This window comes from Somniosus microcephalus, chromosome 5 (assembly GCF_052327205.1).
Source record: "Somniosus microcephalus isolate GS21.2 chromosome 5, FLI_Smic_1.0, whole genome shotgun sequence".
NCBI lineage: Eukaryota > Metazoa > Chordata > Chondrichthyes > Squaliformes > Somniosidae > Somniosus > Somniosus microcephalus.
The window spans coordinates 79,043,292-79,063,379 of NC_140991.1; the positions used below are offsets into that span (position 1 = coordinate 79,043,292).

Consider the following 20,088-nt stretch of genomic DNA (forward strand, 5'->3'; position numbering starts at 1 on the left):
TCCCAAAACTGGTTTTTGCGGGCTTTTAATGCCCTCAATCCACAAGCCTGTCTGGCTTGCAGTAACAGAAATTCAAATGGTCCCAGAAGCTGGTCACGAGGTCTGGTGGCCATTTTGTGTGCCCTTTTATCAAAGGTTTCTCTGTATAAGCTTCTTTTGGTCAATAAAGCTGTTTTATTAACCCTATTTTCCTACGTGATTATTTAATGAAAATTTTGCAAATCTTACAGTCCCTCCTGTGATACTGATAGCTTGCTTAAAGTATCAGTAGGTAGGAGCGTCCTCGATTAGCGAGTAGGTCCGATGACTTACTAGGTTAGTCAGTCGGCCCAGTTTGTTGGCCTCATCATCGAGCGATGCAATGAAATGTTCGAAACACCGGAGCCAGTGTGCGAATTTCTTCGATGCGTCCGCCGAATGTGGATCACTGTCTAGACGCTCCGGCTTCAGGAGTCTGTCCATCCCTGGAAGTAGTAAGCTAATAAAATTGATATACCTTAAATAACTACAGAGACTGGTAGTTATAACTCAAACAGTTGGCTTTTATTAGCTTAGAACTGGACAGAACAGAACACACATGTTAGCCTACTGACCAGCTTCTCAGAACTACTAGGAGGCGGAGCCAGGGGCGAAGTAACAGTATCAGGACAATCAATGGCACAGCAGAGTGGTATACAGTACATCAGCATTCCTGGCCAACCAAGAAAACAGCAGGGTTACAATAGATTACAATAGGAAACTATACACAGGTAGAATAAGATATATACTTATAAGACTTATTTCACCACACTGACCAACAGCTTCAGTGTGGTTCAGTGACTTACAGCAAACAAATAAATATCATAAATGTCAAAATGTCTTTAAAAGTGGGCTGCTTAGTTCTTTGGTTCTGTATATTTCTTAGCTGTTAACTTTACAAAAAAAGCTGTTGCTATTGGAAACAGTTAAATGCCATACATTCAAAGAGTGAACAATACCGGGCCTTTAAATATTACTGAGATATATATTTGTACTAAGTAAAGGACTCAAGACAATAAATACTGATTTTCTTAAGTTTTACTGAAGCAGAGAGTTTTATTTAAGCAGTAACGGCAGTTTACAATTAATGGTTACGATGAAGCAATAAAAATGTTAAATTCAAATTCAAACCTGTTTGATGAAATATTTTGCCATTGTGTACTGTTTGACCAAATATTACTACTATGTTTGCAAATGATCTGATCTAGCCCTTCCATGCAGCTCTTCAAATAAATCCAGAAAGCCATAAAACCTAAAAACTTTTTTTCACAAAGGGAATAACACCATTCTCATTTTGCTTTTTACGTTTTTAAAACTGGTCCATGGAAGGCAGGATTCATAGACTTTAACTGTAAGTTTAATCTTCAGTCAAGTCAGCGGGTTCACTGGCTATCTTTATTTCATACTCATGGGAGGCTTCACTGAGTACCTGCAAATGGGAAATAAAAGAAGAAATATATGCATTTTATTATAATTGCTTCAAACCTATGTTATAATCATTCATTTAAAATGGATCCTTGTAGGAACATGGGTTCCTAACTAAAAGACTGAGTTCTGCTCAGGCGATCAAACAAAACGAACTTTAATGAAACAAACAGGTTTTAGCAAGAAACTGCAGGATAACATCGAATGTAGGTCTGCTCTCTTCGGAGGCTCCACGAGGACTGCTCCGGCAGTCCCGTGGCTGACGTCATGACGTTTTCCCGCCAGTGGGGAATCACGTGATGAACGGCGTGACGTCATCACGTTTTAACCGTGCTGTTAAAGTAACCACGCTCTGTACAGTTAAACAGCATAAATAAAGATGCAGACTCAGGCTGTAGCTAACATGTTGTTAAAAGAATTATATACAAACGATCTGAGTCCTTTGGTGGCTCTGCCACATGCGGCCCCCAGAATTGTCTTTAACAGCAAAAGTGAGGCATCGAGGAGGTCTGACAAGTTTGTCCGAGCGACTTCGGTAACCCTGCAGAGGAAGCTGATGGACGGCGGTCGAGCTGGCGGGCGGCTGTGGTTGAGCTGGCGCGGCGGGTGTGGTCGAGCTGGCAGGCGGCTGTGGTTGATCTGGCACGGCGACTGCGGGCGGTCGGCCACATTTCGGCGGTTGAGCGATGATGACTGGGTGGGCCAGGTCCAAGTGAGCCGGCTTCAACCGGTCCACCGAAATGTGATCCGGCTTTCCTCCGCTGTCGACCGAAAAGGATTTGTCTCCCGATTCGATGACGCGGAAAGGACCAGTGTAAGGGGGCTTGAGCGGATCCCGGTGAGCGTCGTGGCGGATAAATACGTACTCGGCGTTCTTCAGCTCAGCCGGCACATGGGAGCTCTGTAGGCCGTGATTTGATGTAGGCACCGGAGTGAAGCATCTGGCCGCTTCCTGGTGGCTGACGAGTTGCTGGGAGGCGGACCATGGCTCTGTGGGAGAAGGGAGGAAATCCCCTGGTACTCGGAGCGGCTGGCCATAAACGAGTTCCGCTGAGGATGATTGCAGGTCTTCTTTGGGCGCTGTACGAAGACCCAAAAGGACCCATGGGAGCCTGTCCACCCATCCCGCACCTTGAAGACTGGCCCGTAGGGCGGCTTTAAGTGACCTGTGGAATCGCTCGCACAGGCCGTTCACCTGTGGATGATAGGCGGTGGTGCGTTGAAGTTTGGTGCCGAGCCCCTGAGCTACAGCGTTCCAGAGCTCCGAGGAAAATTGTGGCCCACGATCGGAAGAGATGTCCGCTGGTACCCCGAAACGAGCAACCCAACAGGAGATGAAAGCTCTAGCGACGTCTGCCGAAGTGGTGGAAACCAAAGGAATTGCCTCTGGCCACCTAGTGGTGCGGTCCATCATGGTGAGGAGATGCGTATAACCATGGGAAGGCGGAAGTGGCCCCACAAGGTCCACATGCACGTGGTCGAAACGATGCTCCGGAACAGCGAACGTAGCCACTGGAGCTTTTACATGATGCTGGACCTTGGCCTTCTGGCAGACCACGCAGGTGTTGGCCCAGCCACAGACATCCAGGTGCATACCCTTCCAGACGAATTTCGCCAACATTAGCCGTTGTGAAGCCTTCATACCAGGGTGCGACAACCCGTGTATGGCGTCAAACACTTTCCGGCGCCATGCGACTGGCACAATAGGTCGGGGAACGCCCATGGAGACGTCGCAAAGGAGCGTGGTGCCTGTGGCCTGGAAACTGACGTCGGCCGCTTGGAAACTAGAGGGGACGGTTCTGTATGATTGGACCTCTGGGTCCGAGGCCTGATCCGCAGCCATGAGGGCGTAGTCAATCCCAAGGTGAACCGCATGGACCGTCGCGCGGGAGAGGCAATCCGCTACCAGGTTGTCTTTACCAGATACATGTTGAATGTCCGTGGTGAATTCAGAAATAAACGTCAGGTGACGTTGTTGACGAGCTGACCACGGTTCGGCGGTCTTGGCCATGGCGAACATTAGAGGCTTGTGGTCGACAAAAGCCGTGAAGGGACGTCCTTCTAATAAGAACCGGAAATGGTGGATGGCTAGAAAAAGGGCCAGCAACTCCCGATCGAAAGTGCTGTATTTTCTTTCATTCCTCCATAGTTGACGGCTGAAAAACGCCAGCGGTTGCCACGTGCCGTTCACCCACTGCTCCTGCACTGTGCCGATGGCGTAGTCTGACGCGTCGGTGGTAAGGGTGATGGTGGCACCTGGAAGCGGGTGCGCCAGCATGGTTGCGTTGGCCAAGGCGCTCTTGGTGTTGACGAACGCCTGGTACATCTCGGTCGTCCAGCTGATTGGATCCTTACCGGACTTGCCCTTGAGGACCTCGTACAAAGGCTGCATAAGCAGAGCCGCCTTAGGGACGAATCGGTGATAGAAATTGACCATCCCGAGGAACTCTTGCAGGGCCTTGACGGTTGGCGGGCGCGGGAAAGAGATAACAGCCTCCACCTTCATCAGTAAGGGGACGGCGCCGTCTGATGTGATGCGGTGTCCCAAGAAATCGATCCGCTGCAGGCCGAATTGGCACTTGGCCGGGTTGATGATCAAACCATGCTGACTGAGGCGCGTAAAGAGGGTACGCAAATGGCAGATGTGCTCTTCCTTGCTAGCGCTGGCGATGAGAATGTCGTTGAGGTAGACGAAGATGAAGTTTAGGTCTCGGAGCATGGAGTCCATCAAGCGCTGGAAAGCCTGTGCTGCGTTCTTCAAGCCAAACAGCATCCGCAGGAACTCAAAAAGGCCGAAAGGGGTGATGACTGCAATTTTCGGGACATCTTGCGGGTGCACAGGAACCTGATGATACCCCCGGATGAGGTCGACTTTTGAAAAGATGGAATTTCCCGCCAAATGGGCCGAGAAATCCTGAATATGCGGGATCGGGTACCGATCAGGAGTAGTGGCGTTGTTCAGGCGTCGGTAGCCGCCGTATGGCCGCCAGCCGCCGCCCGGTTTCGGAACAATGTGGAGAGGCAAAGACCAGGGACTATTCGACCGGCGAATAATCCCCAGCTGCTCCATTGTGTCGAACTCCGCTTTCGCAGCTGCGAGCTTGCCGGGTTCAAGCCTTCTAGCCCGTGCATAAACCGGGGAGCCAGTAGTGGTGATATGATGTTCAACACCATGCTTCGTGGCCGAGGAGGAGAAAGTGGGCCTGGTCAGCTCCGGGAACTCTCTGAGGAGCCGAGTGAAGTCATCCGGAGACAGGAACGCGCAGGCGATAGAGCACGACACGGCGTTACCGCAGTGGCACGGAATCGAGTGGAAGGTGGCCGCGTTGATCAACCGGCGGTGCCAGACATCGACAAGGAGGCCGTTGGCACACAGAAAATCCACCCCTAGGATGGCCTGCGAGACTGTGGCCGTGACGAATTCCCAATGGAAGCACTGACCGCCGAAACACACTTGGACCCGCCGCTTTCCGAAAGTTCGAATGGCTGTGCCATTAGCCGCCATGAGGGAAAGGCCGTGGCCCCCAGCTTGAATATCGAGATTCGACGCAGGTAGGATGCTACACTGCGCCCCGGTGTTGCAAAGGAAACGTCGACCCGATAGGGAGTCGGTGATGAAAAGAAGTTTCCCCGAAGATCCGATGGCCATCGCAGCCGTGGAGCGCCTGTTAGACCCGGTCCTCCTTCGCCAGGAACGCTGCAGGAGCTTTGTTTTTTTGTTGGGCGAAAAACTGCAGGGAGAGCGGCAGCGTCATGCTTTCGCGCCAAAACGGGCGTGGTAGGAGCACCAGCCCGCTCCAAGAGGAGCTGGAGCCGCATCTGTGGGGGATGGGCGTCTCGTGGCAGCGCAGCACTGCTGGGTTACTGTGAAAATCTTATCTGCTTCGGCAGCAAGCTCTGCTCAGTCTGTGACCTCGGACCTGGCTAGGGCAGCCTGCACCTGCTCCAGCAGTTGGCAGAGGAATAGCTCCCGGAAGAGGAAGCATTCCGGTTTGGCACCTAAGAGCGTGAGCATTTGGCTCATGAGCTCGGACGGTTTGGAGTCCCCGAGGCCAGGCATAGCGAGAAGCCGGCGAGCACGTTCTGACTTCGAGAGCCAGAAGACTTGTAGCAACCGCGCCTTTAACGTATCATACTTGCGGTCAGTAGGTGGACTACCGAGTAGGCTGACAATCAGCGAGGCAGTGGCGCTATCGAGGGCGGAGACCACGTAGTAATAACGGGTCTGATCCGCGACGATGTTCCTGATGGCGAACTGGGCTTCAGCCTGGATGAACCACACAGCTGTTTGTTGCTCCCAGAACTGTGGCAGTTTCAGAGTCACGGCGTTCGTTTCCATGCTGAAGATCTTCCGCGAAAACCGTTCGCGAAAGTCGGGGTCACCAATGTAGGAACGTGGGTTCCTAACTAAAAGACTGAGTTCTACTCAGGCGATCAAACAAAATGAACTTTAATGAAACAAACAGGTTTTAACAAGAAACTGCAGGATAACATCGAATGTAGGCCTGCTCTCTTTGGAGGCTCCACGAGGACTGCTCCGGCAGTCCCGTGGCTGATGTCATGACATCATCACATTTTCTTGCTAGTGGGGGATCACGTGATGAATGGCGTGACGTCATCACGTTTTAACCGCACTGTTAAAGTAACCACACTCTGTACAGTTAAACAGCATAAATAAAGATACAGACTCAGGCTGTAGCTAACATGTTGTTAAAGGAATTATATACAAATGATCTGAGTCCTTTGGTGGCTCCGCCACATCCTTTTATAAAATCAGTGTCAAGCACTAACTAACCTCTCCATCTTTTATCTCAATTGTTTTCATGGACAGACTCCTTACGGGGGAACGAAATGCAGGTTGTTTGTCCAGTTCAAATTCTGTTTCTGTAAGGCAAGGAAGATAATGAAATTGTGTCTTAATGTGAAATGTTTATATCTGATTTGGGCTTTTAATTTTCTTCAAATTCTTCTTTACTGAACTGATTAATCATTTCCGCCACTATAAACTCTCAGTTGGATGGGATGGATGAGCAGACCGTAGCCTATTTTAAAAGAAAGTGAGGAAGATTTCTTGGATAGTGGAGGATCAGATGATTTTCAAATGAATATATTGTACATTTAGTGCTACCAAGAAGGCAAGGATGGTAGGAATATAAGATTCCTAGAGATAACTGCATTGATAGAACTGATCAATGATTATAGGTTGTGTGTGAGTGTTTAGTAGTGGTACACTGGTGCTACTGCCACAGTTCTAAACAATATCTATTTTAATTAAAACCGCACTAGCTCCATGTATGCAAAAAAATAGAAAACATAACATGCTAAGAACAGTTTGCCAGATTTGAACATTTTCTTGTTCCTATTTTACTGTAACAACACAATGAACCACCTACCTTGCTGATACAGAGGGGTAGCAGTTGGAGAAAGCATAGAAAACCTACAAAACAAAGAACTTGGTTAGCGTAACTGTTTTGCTTACACCTTTTTCATTACATCCTTAATTTTTTATGCCAACATATGTAGCTACATTCCATTGTAATTCATTGTGTGAAGTGCTTTGAGATATCTTGATATCACAAGAAATTAGATAAATACAAGTATTAGTTATTTGATCCCCATTAATGGTCTCCTTTGGCAGTGAGGATGGGAATAAATGTAAACATGCATTTCTACCCTCAACAATTCAGCTCCATGGTAACCGGATGTCAGAGGTTTTGCACTTGCCACTATATAAAATAGACAATGGGGGTGAAATTGGTCTTTGGTGATAGCGCAAAATGGGTGTCGTGAATCGGTAGTCCTTTTAAAAGCTCGCCCACTATTACCCATTTTGCGCTATCGGCGAAGTCCAATTTCACTCCCAATGTTTTAATTCCTTCTTCAACTCCCTTCCAGCCCAAGTGGGATGCAATAAAGTTTCTAGGATTCAAATGTCAGCAAGGCAAGGATTCAAAATTGCCATTATATGAATGTGAAAAATATGTCTTCATGGCTAACTTTAGTAGGTAATATGAACATATAGCTGAATAAATTGTTAGCATCGATGTTACATAACTAACTTATAGGAAGGTGTTTCCATTTACAATACTCAACAGTATAGTTTACATATGGCAATTTTCATACACAGTAGCCATGTGAATGAGTTCCATCTCACAAACAGGTAATTAATTGATTGCTGAGCTTATATAGTAATCCTGTATTGTCAAATGCTTTTTAAAAACATGAATCAAATATTTTTGAAAATTACACAAACATCTTACCTGGTTTCCTCAGACTCCAGTAATTTCCTGTATGTTGCAATCTCAATATCTAAAGCTGTTTTAATTTTCAATAGATCCTGATATTCATGCAAACGATGACTCATCTGATCACTCAGATTTTGGGTTTCATCTTCAAGGCGAGTGATAGTTTCCTGGAACTTGGCTGCTTCCTTGTTGAACTGATCCTCCATTTCTTCCTTCTGATGCTCAAGAAAGTCTTTCTGTTTCAAGGATAACATATAGATATTTATTTTCTTCCATTTTCCTTGTGACTAATATTGTGTTCTAGCCATGTGTGTACACTGTGGGAGGGGACTATCCTTTTTCTGACTCCAAAGTCACTCCATGAAGGTGAGTTTGCACGAGTTACTTTTCATTCCATAGGATGCAGTGCCTATTGTTTTGTCACAGAGCTCCGACTGTAGGGTAGCCAGTTCACTGTTAATTGCTGCCAAAGTCTGAACTCAGATAGGCATTTAACTCCCCCCACCCACCCGACACACACACACACCCAAATTCTACATCCACAACACTATCCAATTAGGTTAATTGAAAATGCTAGTACAAATTATATCATGCTTAGTGATCAATCAAAATATAGTGGAATCCTGATTTATCGTGAATAAAATTGGTCAGAATGGAAGTCAACAATCTGGTCAAAAATCTAGTCAAGAGGACCAGGATGGGAATTTTATTGTAATGGGAACATGCTGAAATATTGCCAACACCCCTCACACATAAAAAGAGCGACTTCTAGCAAATTGGGACTTAATAAAAACCTCATAACTAAGTCAGTTTACCAGATTTTTTTCATAAGTTGAAGCATAAGATCATAAAATGAATTGTGACCATGAACAAAATGTACATTTATATAGCATCTTTAATGTAGAAAACTATCCCAAAGTGCTTCACCGAGGCAGAATCAGACAAAAAATTGTACCAAGTTACAGAAGCAGTTATTATGAGGTGTTACTAAAAGCTTGGTCAAAGAGGTGGATCTTAAGCAGGGTCTTAAAGGAAGAGTGGGAGGTGGAGGAGTTTAAGGAGTGAATTTCAGAGCGCGTGGCCTACAGCTGAAAGCTAATCCTAAGGCAAAGAGAATGAGGATGCATAAAAGGCCCGAGACAGAGGAACGCAGAGTTCTGCGGGGATTGTAGGGATGGAGGCATTTACAGAGACAGGGAGGGGTGAAGCCATGAACGGATTTAAACACAAGGGTGAGAATTTTAAATTGGAGGTGTTAGGGGACTGGGAGAGGTTGTAGGTAGCAAACACAGAAGTGATAGCTGGGTGGGACAGGATATGCGCAGCAGAGCTTTGGATGAGCTGAAGTTTACAGAGCGTGAAGGATGGGAGGCCGACCAAAAGAGCATTGGAATTGTTGACTCTGGAGATGACAAAGAATCTCAGAAAGAGGTGGAGGTGGGCGATGTGGAGATGGAAATAGGTGATCTTTGTGATGGAATGGATATGGGGTTGTAAGCTTAGCTTGTGACAAAATAGTCAGACATCCCAAAATGCTACACTTCTCCTGAACTATAATATCCATGGCAATGACCACTGTGTCCATGCTTGTGGTCAGAAGACACCATTATTAATCACCATGCTCATTGCTCTCCGAATACTCATAACCCATTGCATTCTTAATCCTGATTTACACCGAGAATGAAATCTCATAAAATTCTCACCTTTAAATAAAAACATAAGAAATAGGAATAGGAGTAGGCCATATGGCCCTTTGAGCCCTTATTCAATAAGATCTTGGCTGATTTTCGACCTCAACTCCACTTTCCCTACCGATCCCCATATCCCTTGATTTCCCTAGAGTCCAATAATCTATGTATCTCAGCCTTGAATATACTCAACGATTCAGCATCCACAGCCCTTTGGGGCAGAGAATTCCAAAGATTCACAACCCTCTGCACATCTGTAGAAGCTGGATTAGTTGTTCATGCCTTTAATAAAATTATTTGGCCATTTTGCAGTTTTCTAGCATCTATTTTGAGAGGTATAAATGCTTAGGACACAGTCGATTAATCAGTTGCTGTAGTCTCTCTTCATTCCACCACCCTTTATGCATATCTATGTTCTTGTAAAATTTCACAAACAGAGGAACGCCTACAATTTAGCCCAGCTTAGGTAGAGTGACATTTTCGTTCATGGGAGCGAAATAATGGCAGAGGTACTTATTACGTCCGTGAATGATTGAAACACGGACAGCAGGAGTTGAACAAAACACGTCTTTACTGATGGAAGTCAATAGTGAAACTGAAAACAACAGAGGCTCACTAGCACCTTTTATACAGGGGCGGTCACTGCCGGTACTGCAGTCTGAGACCAGTTATTCTCTTAAAGGTACATACACAACAATTCCTCCCCTTTTAGATAAACAGTACATAACATTCATTTAACAACTAAATGATAACTAATTACAATCACAATTACGGTTGCTAGATACATTGGTTAAGGTTAAGGTTCAGTCTTTGAGGAGGCTTCCTGATTCTGTCTGGATAACGCCTCTTTGGGGTATCAGGTTCTTCTGGCAATGTTGAGTCGGGATCAATGTCGTTGTTTGGTTCATCTGCTTCCAATATTACCGGTTCTGCGGTAGCTGCAATTGGAACGTCGATTTCATTACCAGGTGTATCAGATCGTGGTGTGGAGTTGACGTTTTCCAGTGACTCTAGAATCTGGTCAGCATGGCATCTTACAATGCTCTCCCCAACGTCCATGGTATACATGAGAGGTCCTTGACGTGTACAAATCGTTCCTGGCTGCCATTTCTCAGTGCGGTAGTCCCGGGCCAAAACTGGTTGACCTATCTTAAAACTCCTGGTCGGCCATTCATTCATATTTTGAAACTGCCTGTTCTCCACATCTCTTCGGACGTTTGGCTTAACCAAATCCAAGCGGCATCGTAGTCTTCGATTGAAGAACATCATGGCTGGAGTTTGGTTGGTAACCGCATGTGTCGCATTCCGGTAGGCAAACAAGAAGTTGTCCACCTTGTGTTGTAGGGGTATATCTTCATTACACATTGCCTTGATAGCCTTCTTGAATGTTTGGACAAACCTCTCGGCCAATCCATTAGTGGCTGGATGATATGGGGCAGATGTGTAATGCTTAACACCATTGTTCTTTAAGAGCCTCCGGAACTCTTCAGACACAAACTGTGGTCCATTGTCAGAGCAAATCTGTTCAGGCAGCCCATTCCTGGCGAATATGGTTCGTAAAACTGTGATAGTTTTCTCCGTGGTGGTTGAGGACATTTTTATTACCTCTGGCCACTTTGAATGTGCATCCACCGCAATTAAAAACATCGAGTCCATGAAGGGACCAGCAAAATCAATGTGCACCCTTTGCCATGGAGATGAGGGCCACTCCCATGGATGCAGAGGAGCTTGTGCTGGGGCGTTTTGGACCTTCTGGCATCCTGCACAGCTCTTGGTCATCTCTTCGATTTCTCTATCGATTCCCGGCCACCACACAAACGCTCTGGCTAAGTTCTTCATTTTTACCCCACCCAGGTGACCCTCATGAAGCTCATTGAGCACTCTATCCGTCAACTTAGGTGGAATCACTACTCTGGATCCACACATCAAGGTTCCTCTGCACACTGACAGCTGTTCTCTTCTCGGCGAGAATGCTGGCAGCAGTGGTTTGCCATGTGCTGGCCATCCCTTCACCGTTAAATCATAGACCCGTGATAGTGTCGGGTCATTCCGTGTTTCCTTTTCTATGTTTGCATTCGTCACAGGGAGACATTCGACTATGGTCGAGTGGAATAACTCCATTGGATCCACTGCAAGGTCTTCTTCTTCCACCGTCGGCAACGGTAAGCGTGACAATCCATCAGCATTTCCATGCTGCTTAGTTCCTTTGTACTCGATGTCATATTGGTGTGCCCCTAGGAAAAGGGACCACCTCTGCAGCCGTTGTGCTGTCATTATCGGTACGCCCTTCTGAGGGTTGAAAATGGAGACAAGAGGTTGATGATCGGTTAGTAGAGTAAATTTTTGACCGTGCAGGTAGTGATTGAACTTCTTCACCCCCCAAACTAGGCTGAGGGCCTCTCTGTCAATCTGGGCGTAGTTACGCTCGGCAGAAGTTAACGAGCGTGACGCAAAAGCTATCGGCCTCTCTAAACCATCAAGGAATTTATGTGACAGTACCGCCCCAATGCCGTAGGGAGACGCATCACACGCCAGTCTGATCGGCAGTGCTGGGTTGTAGTGAGCCAATACTTCCCTTGAAGTGATTAAGTCCTTACTCTTCTGAAAGGCCCGCTTACAATCATCGCTCCATTTCCATGCTACCCCCATTCGTAGCAGGGCGTTCAGTGGGTGCAGAATTGTCGACAAATTCAGCAAAAACTTATGGTAGTAATTCACCAATCCGAGGAATGACCTCAGTTGCAACACATTTTCAGGCGCTGGGGCCTTAACAACCGCTTCAATTTTGTCAGGGGACTTATGTAACCCCTCTTCATCAATCACGTGGCCACAATACGATATCTGTTTCTTAAAACATTCACACTTGGGGCGGTTGGCTCGCAGCCCATGTTCCCGTAGTCTAGTGAGCACCTGTTCTAGGTTGTTAAGGTGTTCACTGTCATCTTCACCTGTCACAAGGATGTCGTCCAAGTAACACTGAGTCCCCGGAATCCCTTGCAGGACTTGTTCCATCGCTCTTTGCCATATCGCCGGAGCCGATGCTACTCCGAATACCAATCGATGATACTGGTAAAGACCTTTGTGAGTGTTTATCGTGAGATACTTCCTAGAGGACTCTTCAAAATCCCCGGGGCCTGATAAACTACATCCTAGGGTACTTAAGGAGGTGGCCCTGGAGATAGCAGATGCTCTAAGGATCATCTTCCGGAACTCCATTGACTCGGGAACAGTACCCGTGGATTGGAGGGTAGCTAATGTTACCCCAATATTTAAAAAGGGGGGTAGAGAGAAAGCAGGGAATTATAGACCAGTAAGCCTTACGTCGGTTGTGGGCAAAATGCTAGAGTCCATTATTAAGGATAAAATAGCGGAGCACTTGACAAATGGGGAAAGGATCGGACAGAGTCAACATGGATTTACAAAGGGTAAATCGTGTTTGACTAATCTGCTGGAATTTTTTGAGGAGGTAACTGGTAGAATAGATGGGGGAGAGCCAGTGGATGTGGTGTACCTTGACTTCCAGAAAGCCTTCGATAAGGTTCCACACAAAAGATTATCATGCAAAATTAAGGCTCATGGGATTGGGGGCAAAGTATTAACGTGGATAGAGAACTGGCTGGCAGATAGAAAACAGAGAGTTGGAATAAACGGCTCGTTTTCGGAGTGGCAGGCAGTGACCAGCGGGGTGCCGCAAGGATCTGTCCTGGGACCCCAGCTGTTCACAATATATATAAATGATCTGGATCAGGGAATTGGATGCAATATTTCCAAATTCGCTGACGACACTAAACTAGGAGGAGGGGTGGGCTCTGATGAGGATGTCAGGAGGCTACAGTGCGATTTGGACAGGTTGGGGGAATGGGCGGATACGTGGCAGATGCACTATAATGTGGATAAATGCGAGGTTATCCACTTTGGGGGTAAAAACAGGAGGGTAGATTATTATCTAAATGGCAATAGATTGGGAGATGGGGAAGTGCAGAGGGACCTGGGTGTTCTTGTGCACCAGTCACTGAAGGAGAGCATGCAGGTGCAACAGGCGATTAAGAAGGCAAATGGTATGTTGGCCTTCATATCAAGGGGGTTCGAGTATAGGAATAGGGATACCTTACTACAGCTGTACAAGGTGCTGGTGAGACCGCATCTGGAGTATTGTGTACAGTTTTGGTCGCCCCATCTGCGGAAGGATGTTCTTGCCATGGAAAGAGTGCAACGGCGATTCACCAGGCTGATACCTGGAATGGCGGGAATGACCTACGAAGAGAGATTAAATAGTTTGGGCTTGTACTCACTGGAGTTTAGAAGATTGAGAGGGGATCTCATCGAAACATATAAAATTATGGCAGGCCTGGACAGGCTGAATTCAGAGAGAATGTTTCCAATGGCCGGGGAGCACAGAACCAGGGGCCACAGTCTAAAAATAGCGGGCAAATCATTTAAAACAGAGATGAGGAAGAATTTCTTCACTCAAAGAGTGGTGAGCCTGTGGAATTCCCTGCCACAGAGGGCTGTGAAGGCTAATTCAATAAATATTTTCAAGAGAGAATTGGATATATTTCTGAAGGCTAAGGGGATTAAGGGTTACGGAGAAAAGGCGGGGACGGGGTACTGAACTGGTAAGATCAGCTATGATCTCAGACGAAGATCAGCCATGATCTCATTGAATGGCGGAGCAGGCTCGAAGGGCCGAATGGCCTACTCCTGTTCCTATCTCTATGTATCTATGTATCTGCAAATATGCTTGTGCTAGGTCAATTTTTGTAAAACACTTCCCTCCAGACAGTGAGGCGAAGATTTCATCTATCCTTGGAAGAGGATATTGTACTGTGTGAAGGACTGGGTTCACCGTCACCTTGAAATCCCCACAGATGCGAATCTTCCTTGGCTCCCCGGACTTATTGCTTAACGTTTTCTTCATGACAGGAACGATGGGTGTCACCCACTCGCTCCAGTCGACCTTAGACAACACGCCTGCCTTCTCCAGATTCTCCAGCTCTGCCTCGACGGCTGGGCGAATTGCATATGGTACCGGTCTTGCTTTGAAAAACTTGGGAACTGCATTCTCTTCTATTTTTATTGAGGCGGTTACGCCTTTAAGCGTGCCCAGTTCTTGTTGAAATACCTCTTCGGCGTCAGCTAAGATTGTTGACAATCATCCAGGAGTGACGTCTTCATCTTTTTTACCGTCCACCGTCATTGCATGAATGGAGTGCCAATCTAAGTTTATCTTCCTGATCCATTCCTGTCCCAATAACGGTGGTCCACCATTTGGCAGTATGTAGAGATACAATTTCCGTATTTTCTTGCCATTGTATTCGACAGGCACCCTTATTTTTCCTCTGGGCTATACTTTTTGCCCCGTATACGTCGTCAAGATGATGGATGTCTCTCTCAAGGGTATGTGTGAAAATAACCGCTCGTAGTCTCGTCGATTCATGACGGTTAGCGCTGATCCTGTATCCAATTCCATTTTAACTTGGGACCCTGCTATCGTGAGGGTGACCCAAATGGTTCGGTGATCCTCTTTTGCGATTACATTGTGAAGTTTGAGACAGCTTAGTCTCCTGTTCCCGGATTCACTATCGCTCATCTGGTCTTTGGAACTACTGTCCGCCATCTTTTGTACTTTCTTGTACGGTTCCTTAGTAGCCTTTTTGTTGTCGCTGGTCTTCTTCCCAGACCTGCAAACTCATGCAATGTGTCCCATCTTCCCGCATTGCCTGCATATTTTGTCTTTGGACCAGCAGTCCTTCTGGTCATGGTTAGTTCTGCCGCAGCGATAACATTTTGCAAATCCCCGTGTCATTTCGTGGGTGCCGCATTCCTGTAGTTTTTGTTGAATTTCTGCAGCTCCCTGGCTGCTGCTTCATACGATACTGCCACGCTGAAAGCCTTATGTAGCGTCAGCTCTTTCTCTGAGAGTAACTTCTTCTGTGTTCCTTCACTCAGGAGTCCACAGACAAATTTGTCCCGTAGGGTATCTGCCAGTCCTGCTCCGAACTGGCAGTGCTTTGATAGCTTGCGTAGTTCCATGAGGTACTCAGCATTGCTCTCATCTTTATGCTGAGTTCTCCTGTGGAATTTAAATCTTTCTGCTATCAACAGCGGTGCAGGGTTTAGGTGTTCCTGTAGGACAGCAACAATTTCGTTAAAACTCTTTGCCTTCGGTTTGGCTGGAGTAATCAGGTCCCGCAATAGGCCGTACGTTCTAGCACCCATTAAGTTTAGCAATATCGATGCCTTTTTCTCCTCCGCTATTTCGTTTGCCTCGAAATATACCTTGACTCTTTCCACATACATGGTCCAGTCCCCTATTGTATTATCAAAAGCAGTGATACAGCCAGTCTTCGGCATCTTGCAAATCTAAAATGGCACCTCCCGCGCTTTGCCTTCTTCCCTGATTTAACAAAATGGCGCCTCCCGCGCTTTGCCTTCTTCCCCGCTGATTAAGATGGCGCCTACCACGCTTTGCCTTCTTCCCCGCTGTTGTTAGCGCTGCTTTCCGCGGTTCCCGTTGCAACCTGCAGCTCCTCGCGGTTTCTTGCGTGTTTAATATTTCTTTTTTTTATTATTTTCCCATCGTGGAACAACCCTGTGGGACTCTTGCCTCCCTCTTCGCGGGTCTATACGCAGCCCGGCTTCGTAGCACCGGCCGCGCCCTGTGTGCTCCACCCTCTCTCTCTCTTCTTCCCGACAACGCTGCTCAGCCCCGTTGCAAACCACCCGCTCGAGTTCGCGACCGCCGCAGCCCAGGAAGGATCAGTGCACTACCTGCCACCAGCCCGATTAGCTGAAGCACCGTCGACAGGAACCAGGCCCCGCTTCCGACAGCTTCTCCAGCAATCTTCAACTCCACAAACACAGGGGCGGATGCCCACGGTCGACGCCCATTTCTACTGCCTCTTACTTTCTTTTCTTTCTGGCCTCAACCTCTGCTCACTTTGCTGTAGGAATGGATCCCAGGAGGTGGTGCAGACTGTAGGTAGGTTCGTATCTGCTCGTCGCCAGTATTACGTCCGTGAATGATTGAAACACGGACAGCAGGAGTGGAACAAAACACGTCTTTACTGATGGAAGTCAATAGTGAAACTGAAAACAACAGAGGCTCACTAGCGCCTTTTATGCAGGGGTGGTCACTGACGGTACTGCAGTCTGAGACCAGTTATTCTCTTAAAGGTACATACACAACAGTACTGCATTTTGGTGCCCCAGTACACTGCACCACGGAATGGTAAAAAGAAAGAAAAAGAAAGGCTTGCATTTATATAGCGCCTTTCACGACCACTGGACTTTACAGCCAATGAAGTACTTTTTGAAGTGGAGTCACTGTTGTAATATGGGGAACACAGCAGCCAATTTGCGCACAACAAGGTCCCACAAACAGCAATGTGCTAATGACCAGATAATCTGTTTTTGTTATGTTGGTTGAGGGATAAATATTGGCCAGGACACTGGAGATAATTCCCCTGCTCTTCCTCGAAATAGTGCCATGGGATCTTTTACGTTCACCTGAGAGAGCAGATGGGGCCTCGGTTTAACGTCTCATCCAAAAGACGGCACCTCCGACAGTGCAGCACTCCCTCAGCACTGCACTGGAGTGTCAGCTTAGCTTTATGTGCTCAAGTCACTGGAGTGGGACTTGAACCCACAACCTTCTAACTCAGAGGCAAGAGTGCTACCCACTGAGCCACAGCTGACTCAGAGGCTGTAGGCTTGTGGCCACCACCTTCCACATGCTGAGTTTTCAATTTCCATTGTGCTACCTTGGAGAGCTGCATAGTGCATGCCACAGAGAAGGAGGGAAAATCCCAAGCCACATAATTCTGAGTGGCTTGTTTCAGAGTAGCAATAGTAGAGGCCTGGAAACAGGTCAACTGCTGACAACACCCAGCTCTACCTCACCTCCACCTCTCTTGACCCCTCCACGGTCTTTGATATGTTACGCTGCTTGTCCAACACCCAGTACTGAATGAGCAAAACTTTCCTCCAACAAAATAGTGGGAAGACTGAAGCCATTGTCATCGGTCCCCGCCATAAACTCCGTTCCCTAGCCACCGACTCCATCCCTCTCCCTGGCAACTGTCTGAGACTGAACCAGACTGTTCGCAATTTTGGTGTCATATTTGACCCCGAGATGAGCCTCCGACCACATATCAACGCCATAACTAAGACCATCTATTTCCACCTCCGTAACATCGCCCAACTGCCCCTGCCTCAGCTCATCTGCTGCGGAAACCCTCATGCATGCCTCTAGACTTGACTATTCTAACACTCTCCTGGCCGACCTCCCATCTTCCACCCTCCATAAACTTGAGCTCAGCCAAAACTCTGCCGCCCATCTCTGAAGTCCCGTTCACTCATCACCCCTGTGCACACTGACCTACATTGGTTCCCGGTCCGCAATACCTCAATTTTAAAATTCTCATTCTTGTTTTCAAATCCCTCCATGCCCTCGCTCTCCCTATCTCTGTAACTTCTTCCACCCTTACAACCCTCCAAGATCTCTGCGCTCCTCCAAATCTGGCCTCTTGTGCATCTCCGATTTTAATCGCTCCACCATTGGCGGCCGTGCCTTCAACTGCCTAGGCCCTAAGGAATTCCCTCCCTAAACCTCTCTGCCTCACTACCTCTCTCTGTTCCTTTAAGATGCTCCTTAAAACCTACCTCTTTGTCTAAGCTTTTGGTCACCTGTTCTATTATCTCTTTATATGGCTCGGTGTTTTCTTGATAACGCTCCTGTGAAGCACCTTGGGACATTTTACTACGTTAAATGCCAACAACAAGTTGTTGTTTTTGTTGTTTCCCCCATCAGGGATGGTCTGTAGTAAGGTAAGAAAACTAGGCGGGGGAAATCAATTCTGCACAAATAAGTAGTACCTTTTCATTGTACAGATAAGATCGTGGGCAGTATCAAATGCAAACAGAAAGTTATTAATCCATCTGCAGCTACTAGCAGACCGTATTGAGGCACTGGAGCTGCAGGTGGATGGGTTGTTGAGCATTCACGATGCTGAGAGAGTCGTGGATAACACGTTTAGTGAGTTGGTCACACCGCAGGGTAGGGCTGCACAGGAAGAAAGGAAATGGGTGACCACCAGGCGGAGCAATAGAAGCAGGCAGGTAGTGCAGGAGACCCCTGTGACCATTCCCCTCTCAAACAGGTATACCGCTTTGGATACTGTTGAGGGGGATGACTCACCAGGGGAAGGCAGCAGCAGCCAACTTCCTGGCAGTGGGGGTGCTCCTGCTGCCCAGGAAGGGAGGAAAAAGAGTGGGAGAGCAATAGTGGTAGGGGATTCTATAGTAAGGGGAACAGATAGGCGTTTCTGTGGCCGTAGACGTGAATCCAGGATGGTTTGTTGCCTCCCTGGTGCCAGGGTCAAGGATGTCACTGAGCGGCTGCAGGGCATTCTGGAGGGGGAGGGTGAACAGCCAGAGGTCGTGGTCCACATTGGTACCAACGACATAGGTAAAAAGAGGGATGAGGTCCTGCAGCAAGAATTTAAGGAGCTAGGTGGAAGATTAAAGAGCAGGACCTCAAAGGTTGTAATCTCTGGATTACTCCCGGTGCCACGTGCTAGTGAGTATAGGAATAGGAAGATAGAACAGATGAATGCGTGGCTAAAGGGATGGTGCAGGAGGGAGCGCTTTAGTTTCCTGGATCACTGGGTCTGCTTCTGGGAAAGGTGGGACTTGTACAAGTCAGACGGTTTACACCTGAACCAGAGGGGGACCAATATCCTTGCGGGGAGGTTTGCTAGCACTGTTGGGGGGGGTTTAAACTAACTTGGCAGGGGGATGGGATACAGAGTGGAACTATAGTAGGGGGTGATTTACAGCCAAATACGGAGGAAAAAACAAGTCAGCTGGGAAGGCAGAGCAAATATGTGAAGGCAAAAGGGAATATGGCAAGGCTGGAAGGCATTTATTTTAATGCAAGGAGTCTTGCAAATAAGGTGGATGAACTGAAGTTGTTGCTGAACACATGGGAGTACGATATTGTTGCTATCACGGAGACATGGTTGAGGGAGGGTCAGGACTGGCAGCTCAATATTTCGGGGTATAGAATCTTCAGGCGAGACAGAGGGGGGTGTAAAAGGGGAGGGGGTGTTGCAATATTAATTAAGGAATCAATTACTGCTGTAAGGAGGGATGATATATTAGCGGGTTCCTCTAATGCGGCCATATGGGTAGAACTTAAAAACAAAAAGGGGGCAAGCACTTTGCTGGGAGTGTACTATAGGCCCCCGAACAGTCAGGGGTAGATAGAGGAACAGATATGTAGGCAAATCTCAGAGAAGTGCGAAAATAATAGGGTAATAATAGTGGGGGATTTCAACTTCCCCAATATTAATTGGGATAGTCAGAGTGTGAAAGGCTTAGAGGGTGCAGAATTCTTAAAGTGCATCCAGGAGAGCTTTTTGAGCCAACATGTAGAAAGTCCTACAAGAGAGGGGGTGGTACTGGACCTCATTCTAGGGAATGTAGCCGGGCAAGTGGTGGAAGTATCAGTAGGAGAGCATTTTGGCGACAGTGACCATAATTCGGTGAGATTTAAGGTGGTCATGGAAAAAGACAAAGACGGCCCGGAAATAAGGGTTCTAAATTGGGGAAAGGCCGATTTTAATATGATAAGGCAGGATCTGGCCAAAGTGGACTGGGAGCAGCTACTTATAGGAAAATCCACATCAAAGCAGTGGGAGACATTCAGA

At 47.2% G+C, this 20,088-nt stretch overlaps 1 protein-coding gene across 1 annotated transcript in view; it reads right to left on the minus strand.

Moving 5' to 3' along the window:
• Positions 1 to 521: 521 nt before the first annotated feature.
• Positions 522 to 20,088, minus strand: part of LOC147117137 (vimentin-like) — a 72,133-nt gene continuing 52,566 nt past the window's right edge. Inside the window, exons 6-9 of the mRNA XM_085987865.1 lie at positions 7,704 to 7,924; positions 6,837 to 6,880; positions 6,239 to 6,327; positions 522 to 1,447 (exon numbers count right to left, since the gene is read on the minus strand). Of these exons, the coding sequence (XP_085843991.1) occupies positions 1,376 to 1,447; positions 6,239 to 6,327; positions 6,837 to 6,880; positions 7,704 to 7,924 (426 nt within the window). The 3' untranslated portion in view covers positions 522 to 1,375. The remainder of the gene's footprint in view (positions 1,448 to 6,238; positions 6,328 to 6,836; positions 6,881 to 7,703; positions 7,925 to 20,088) is intronic.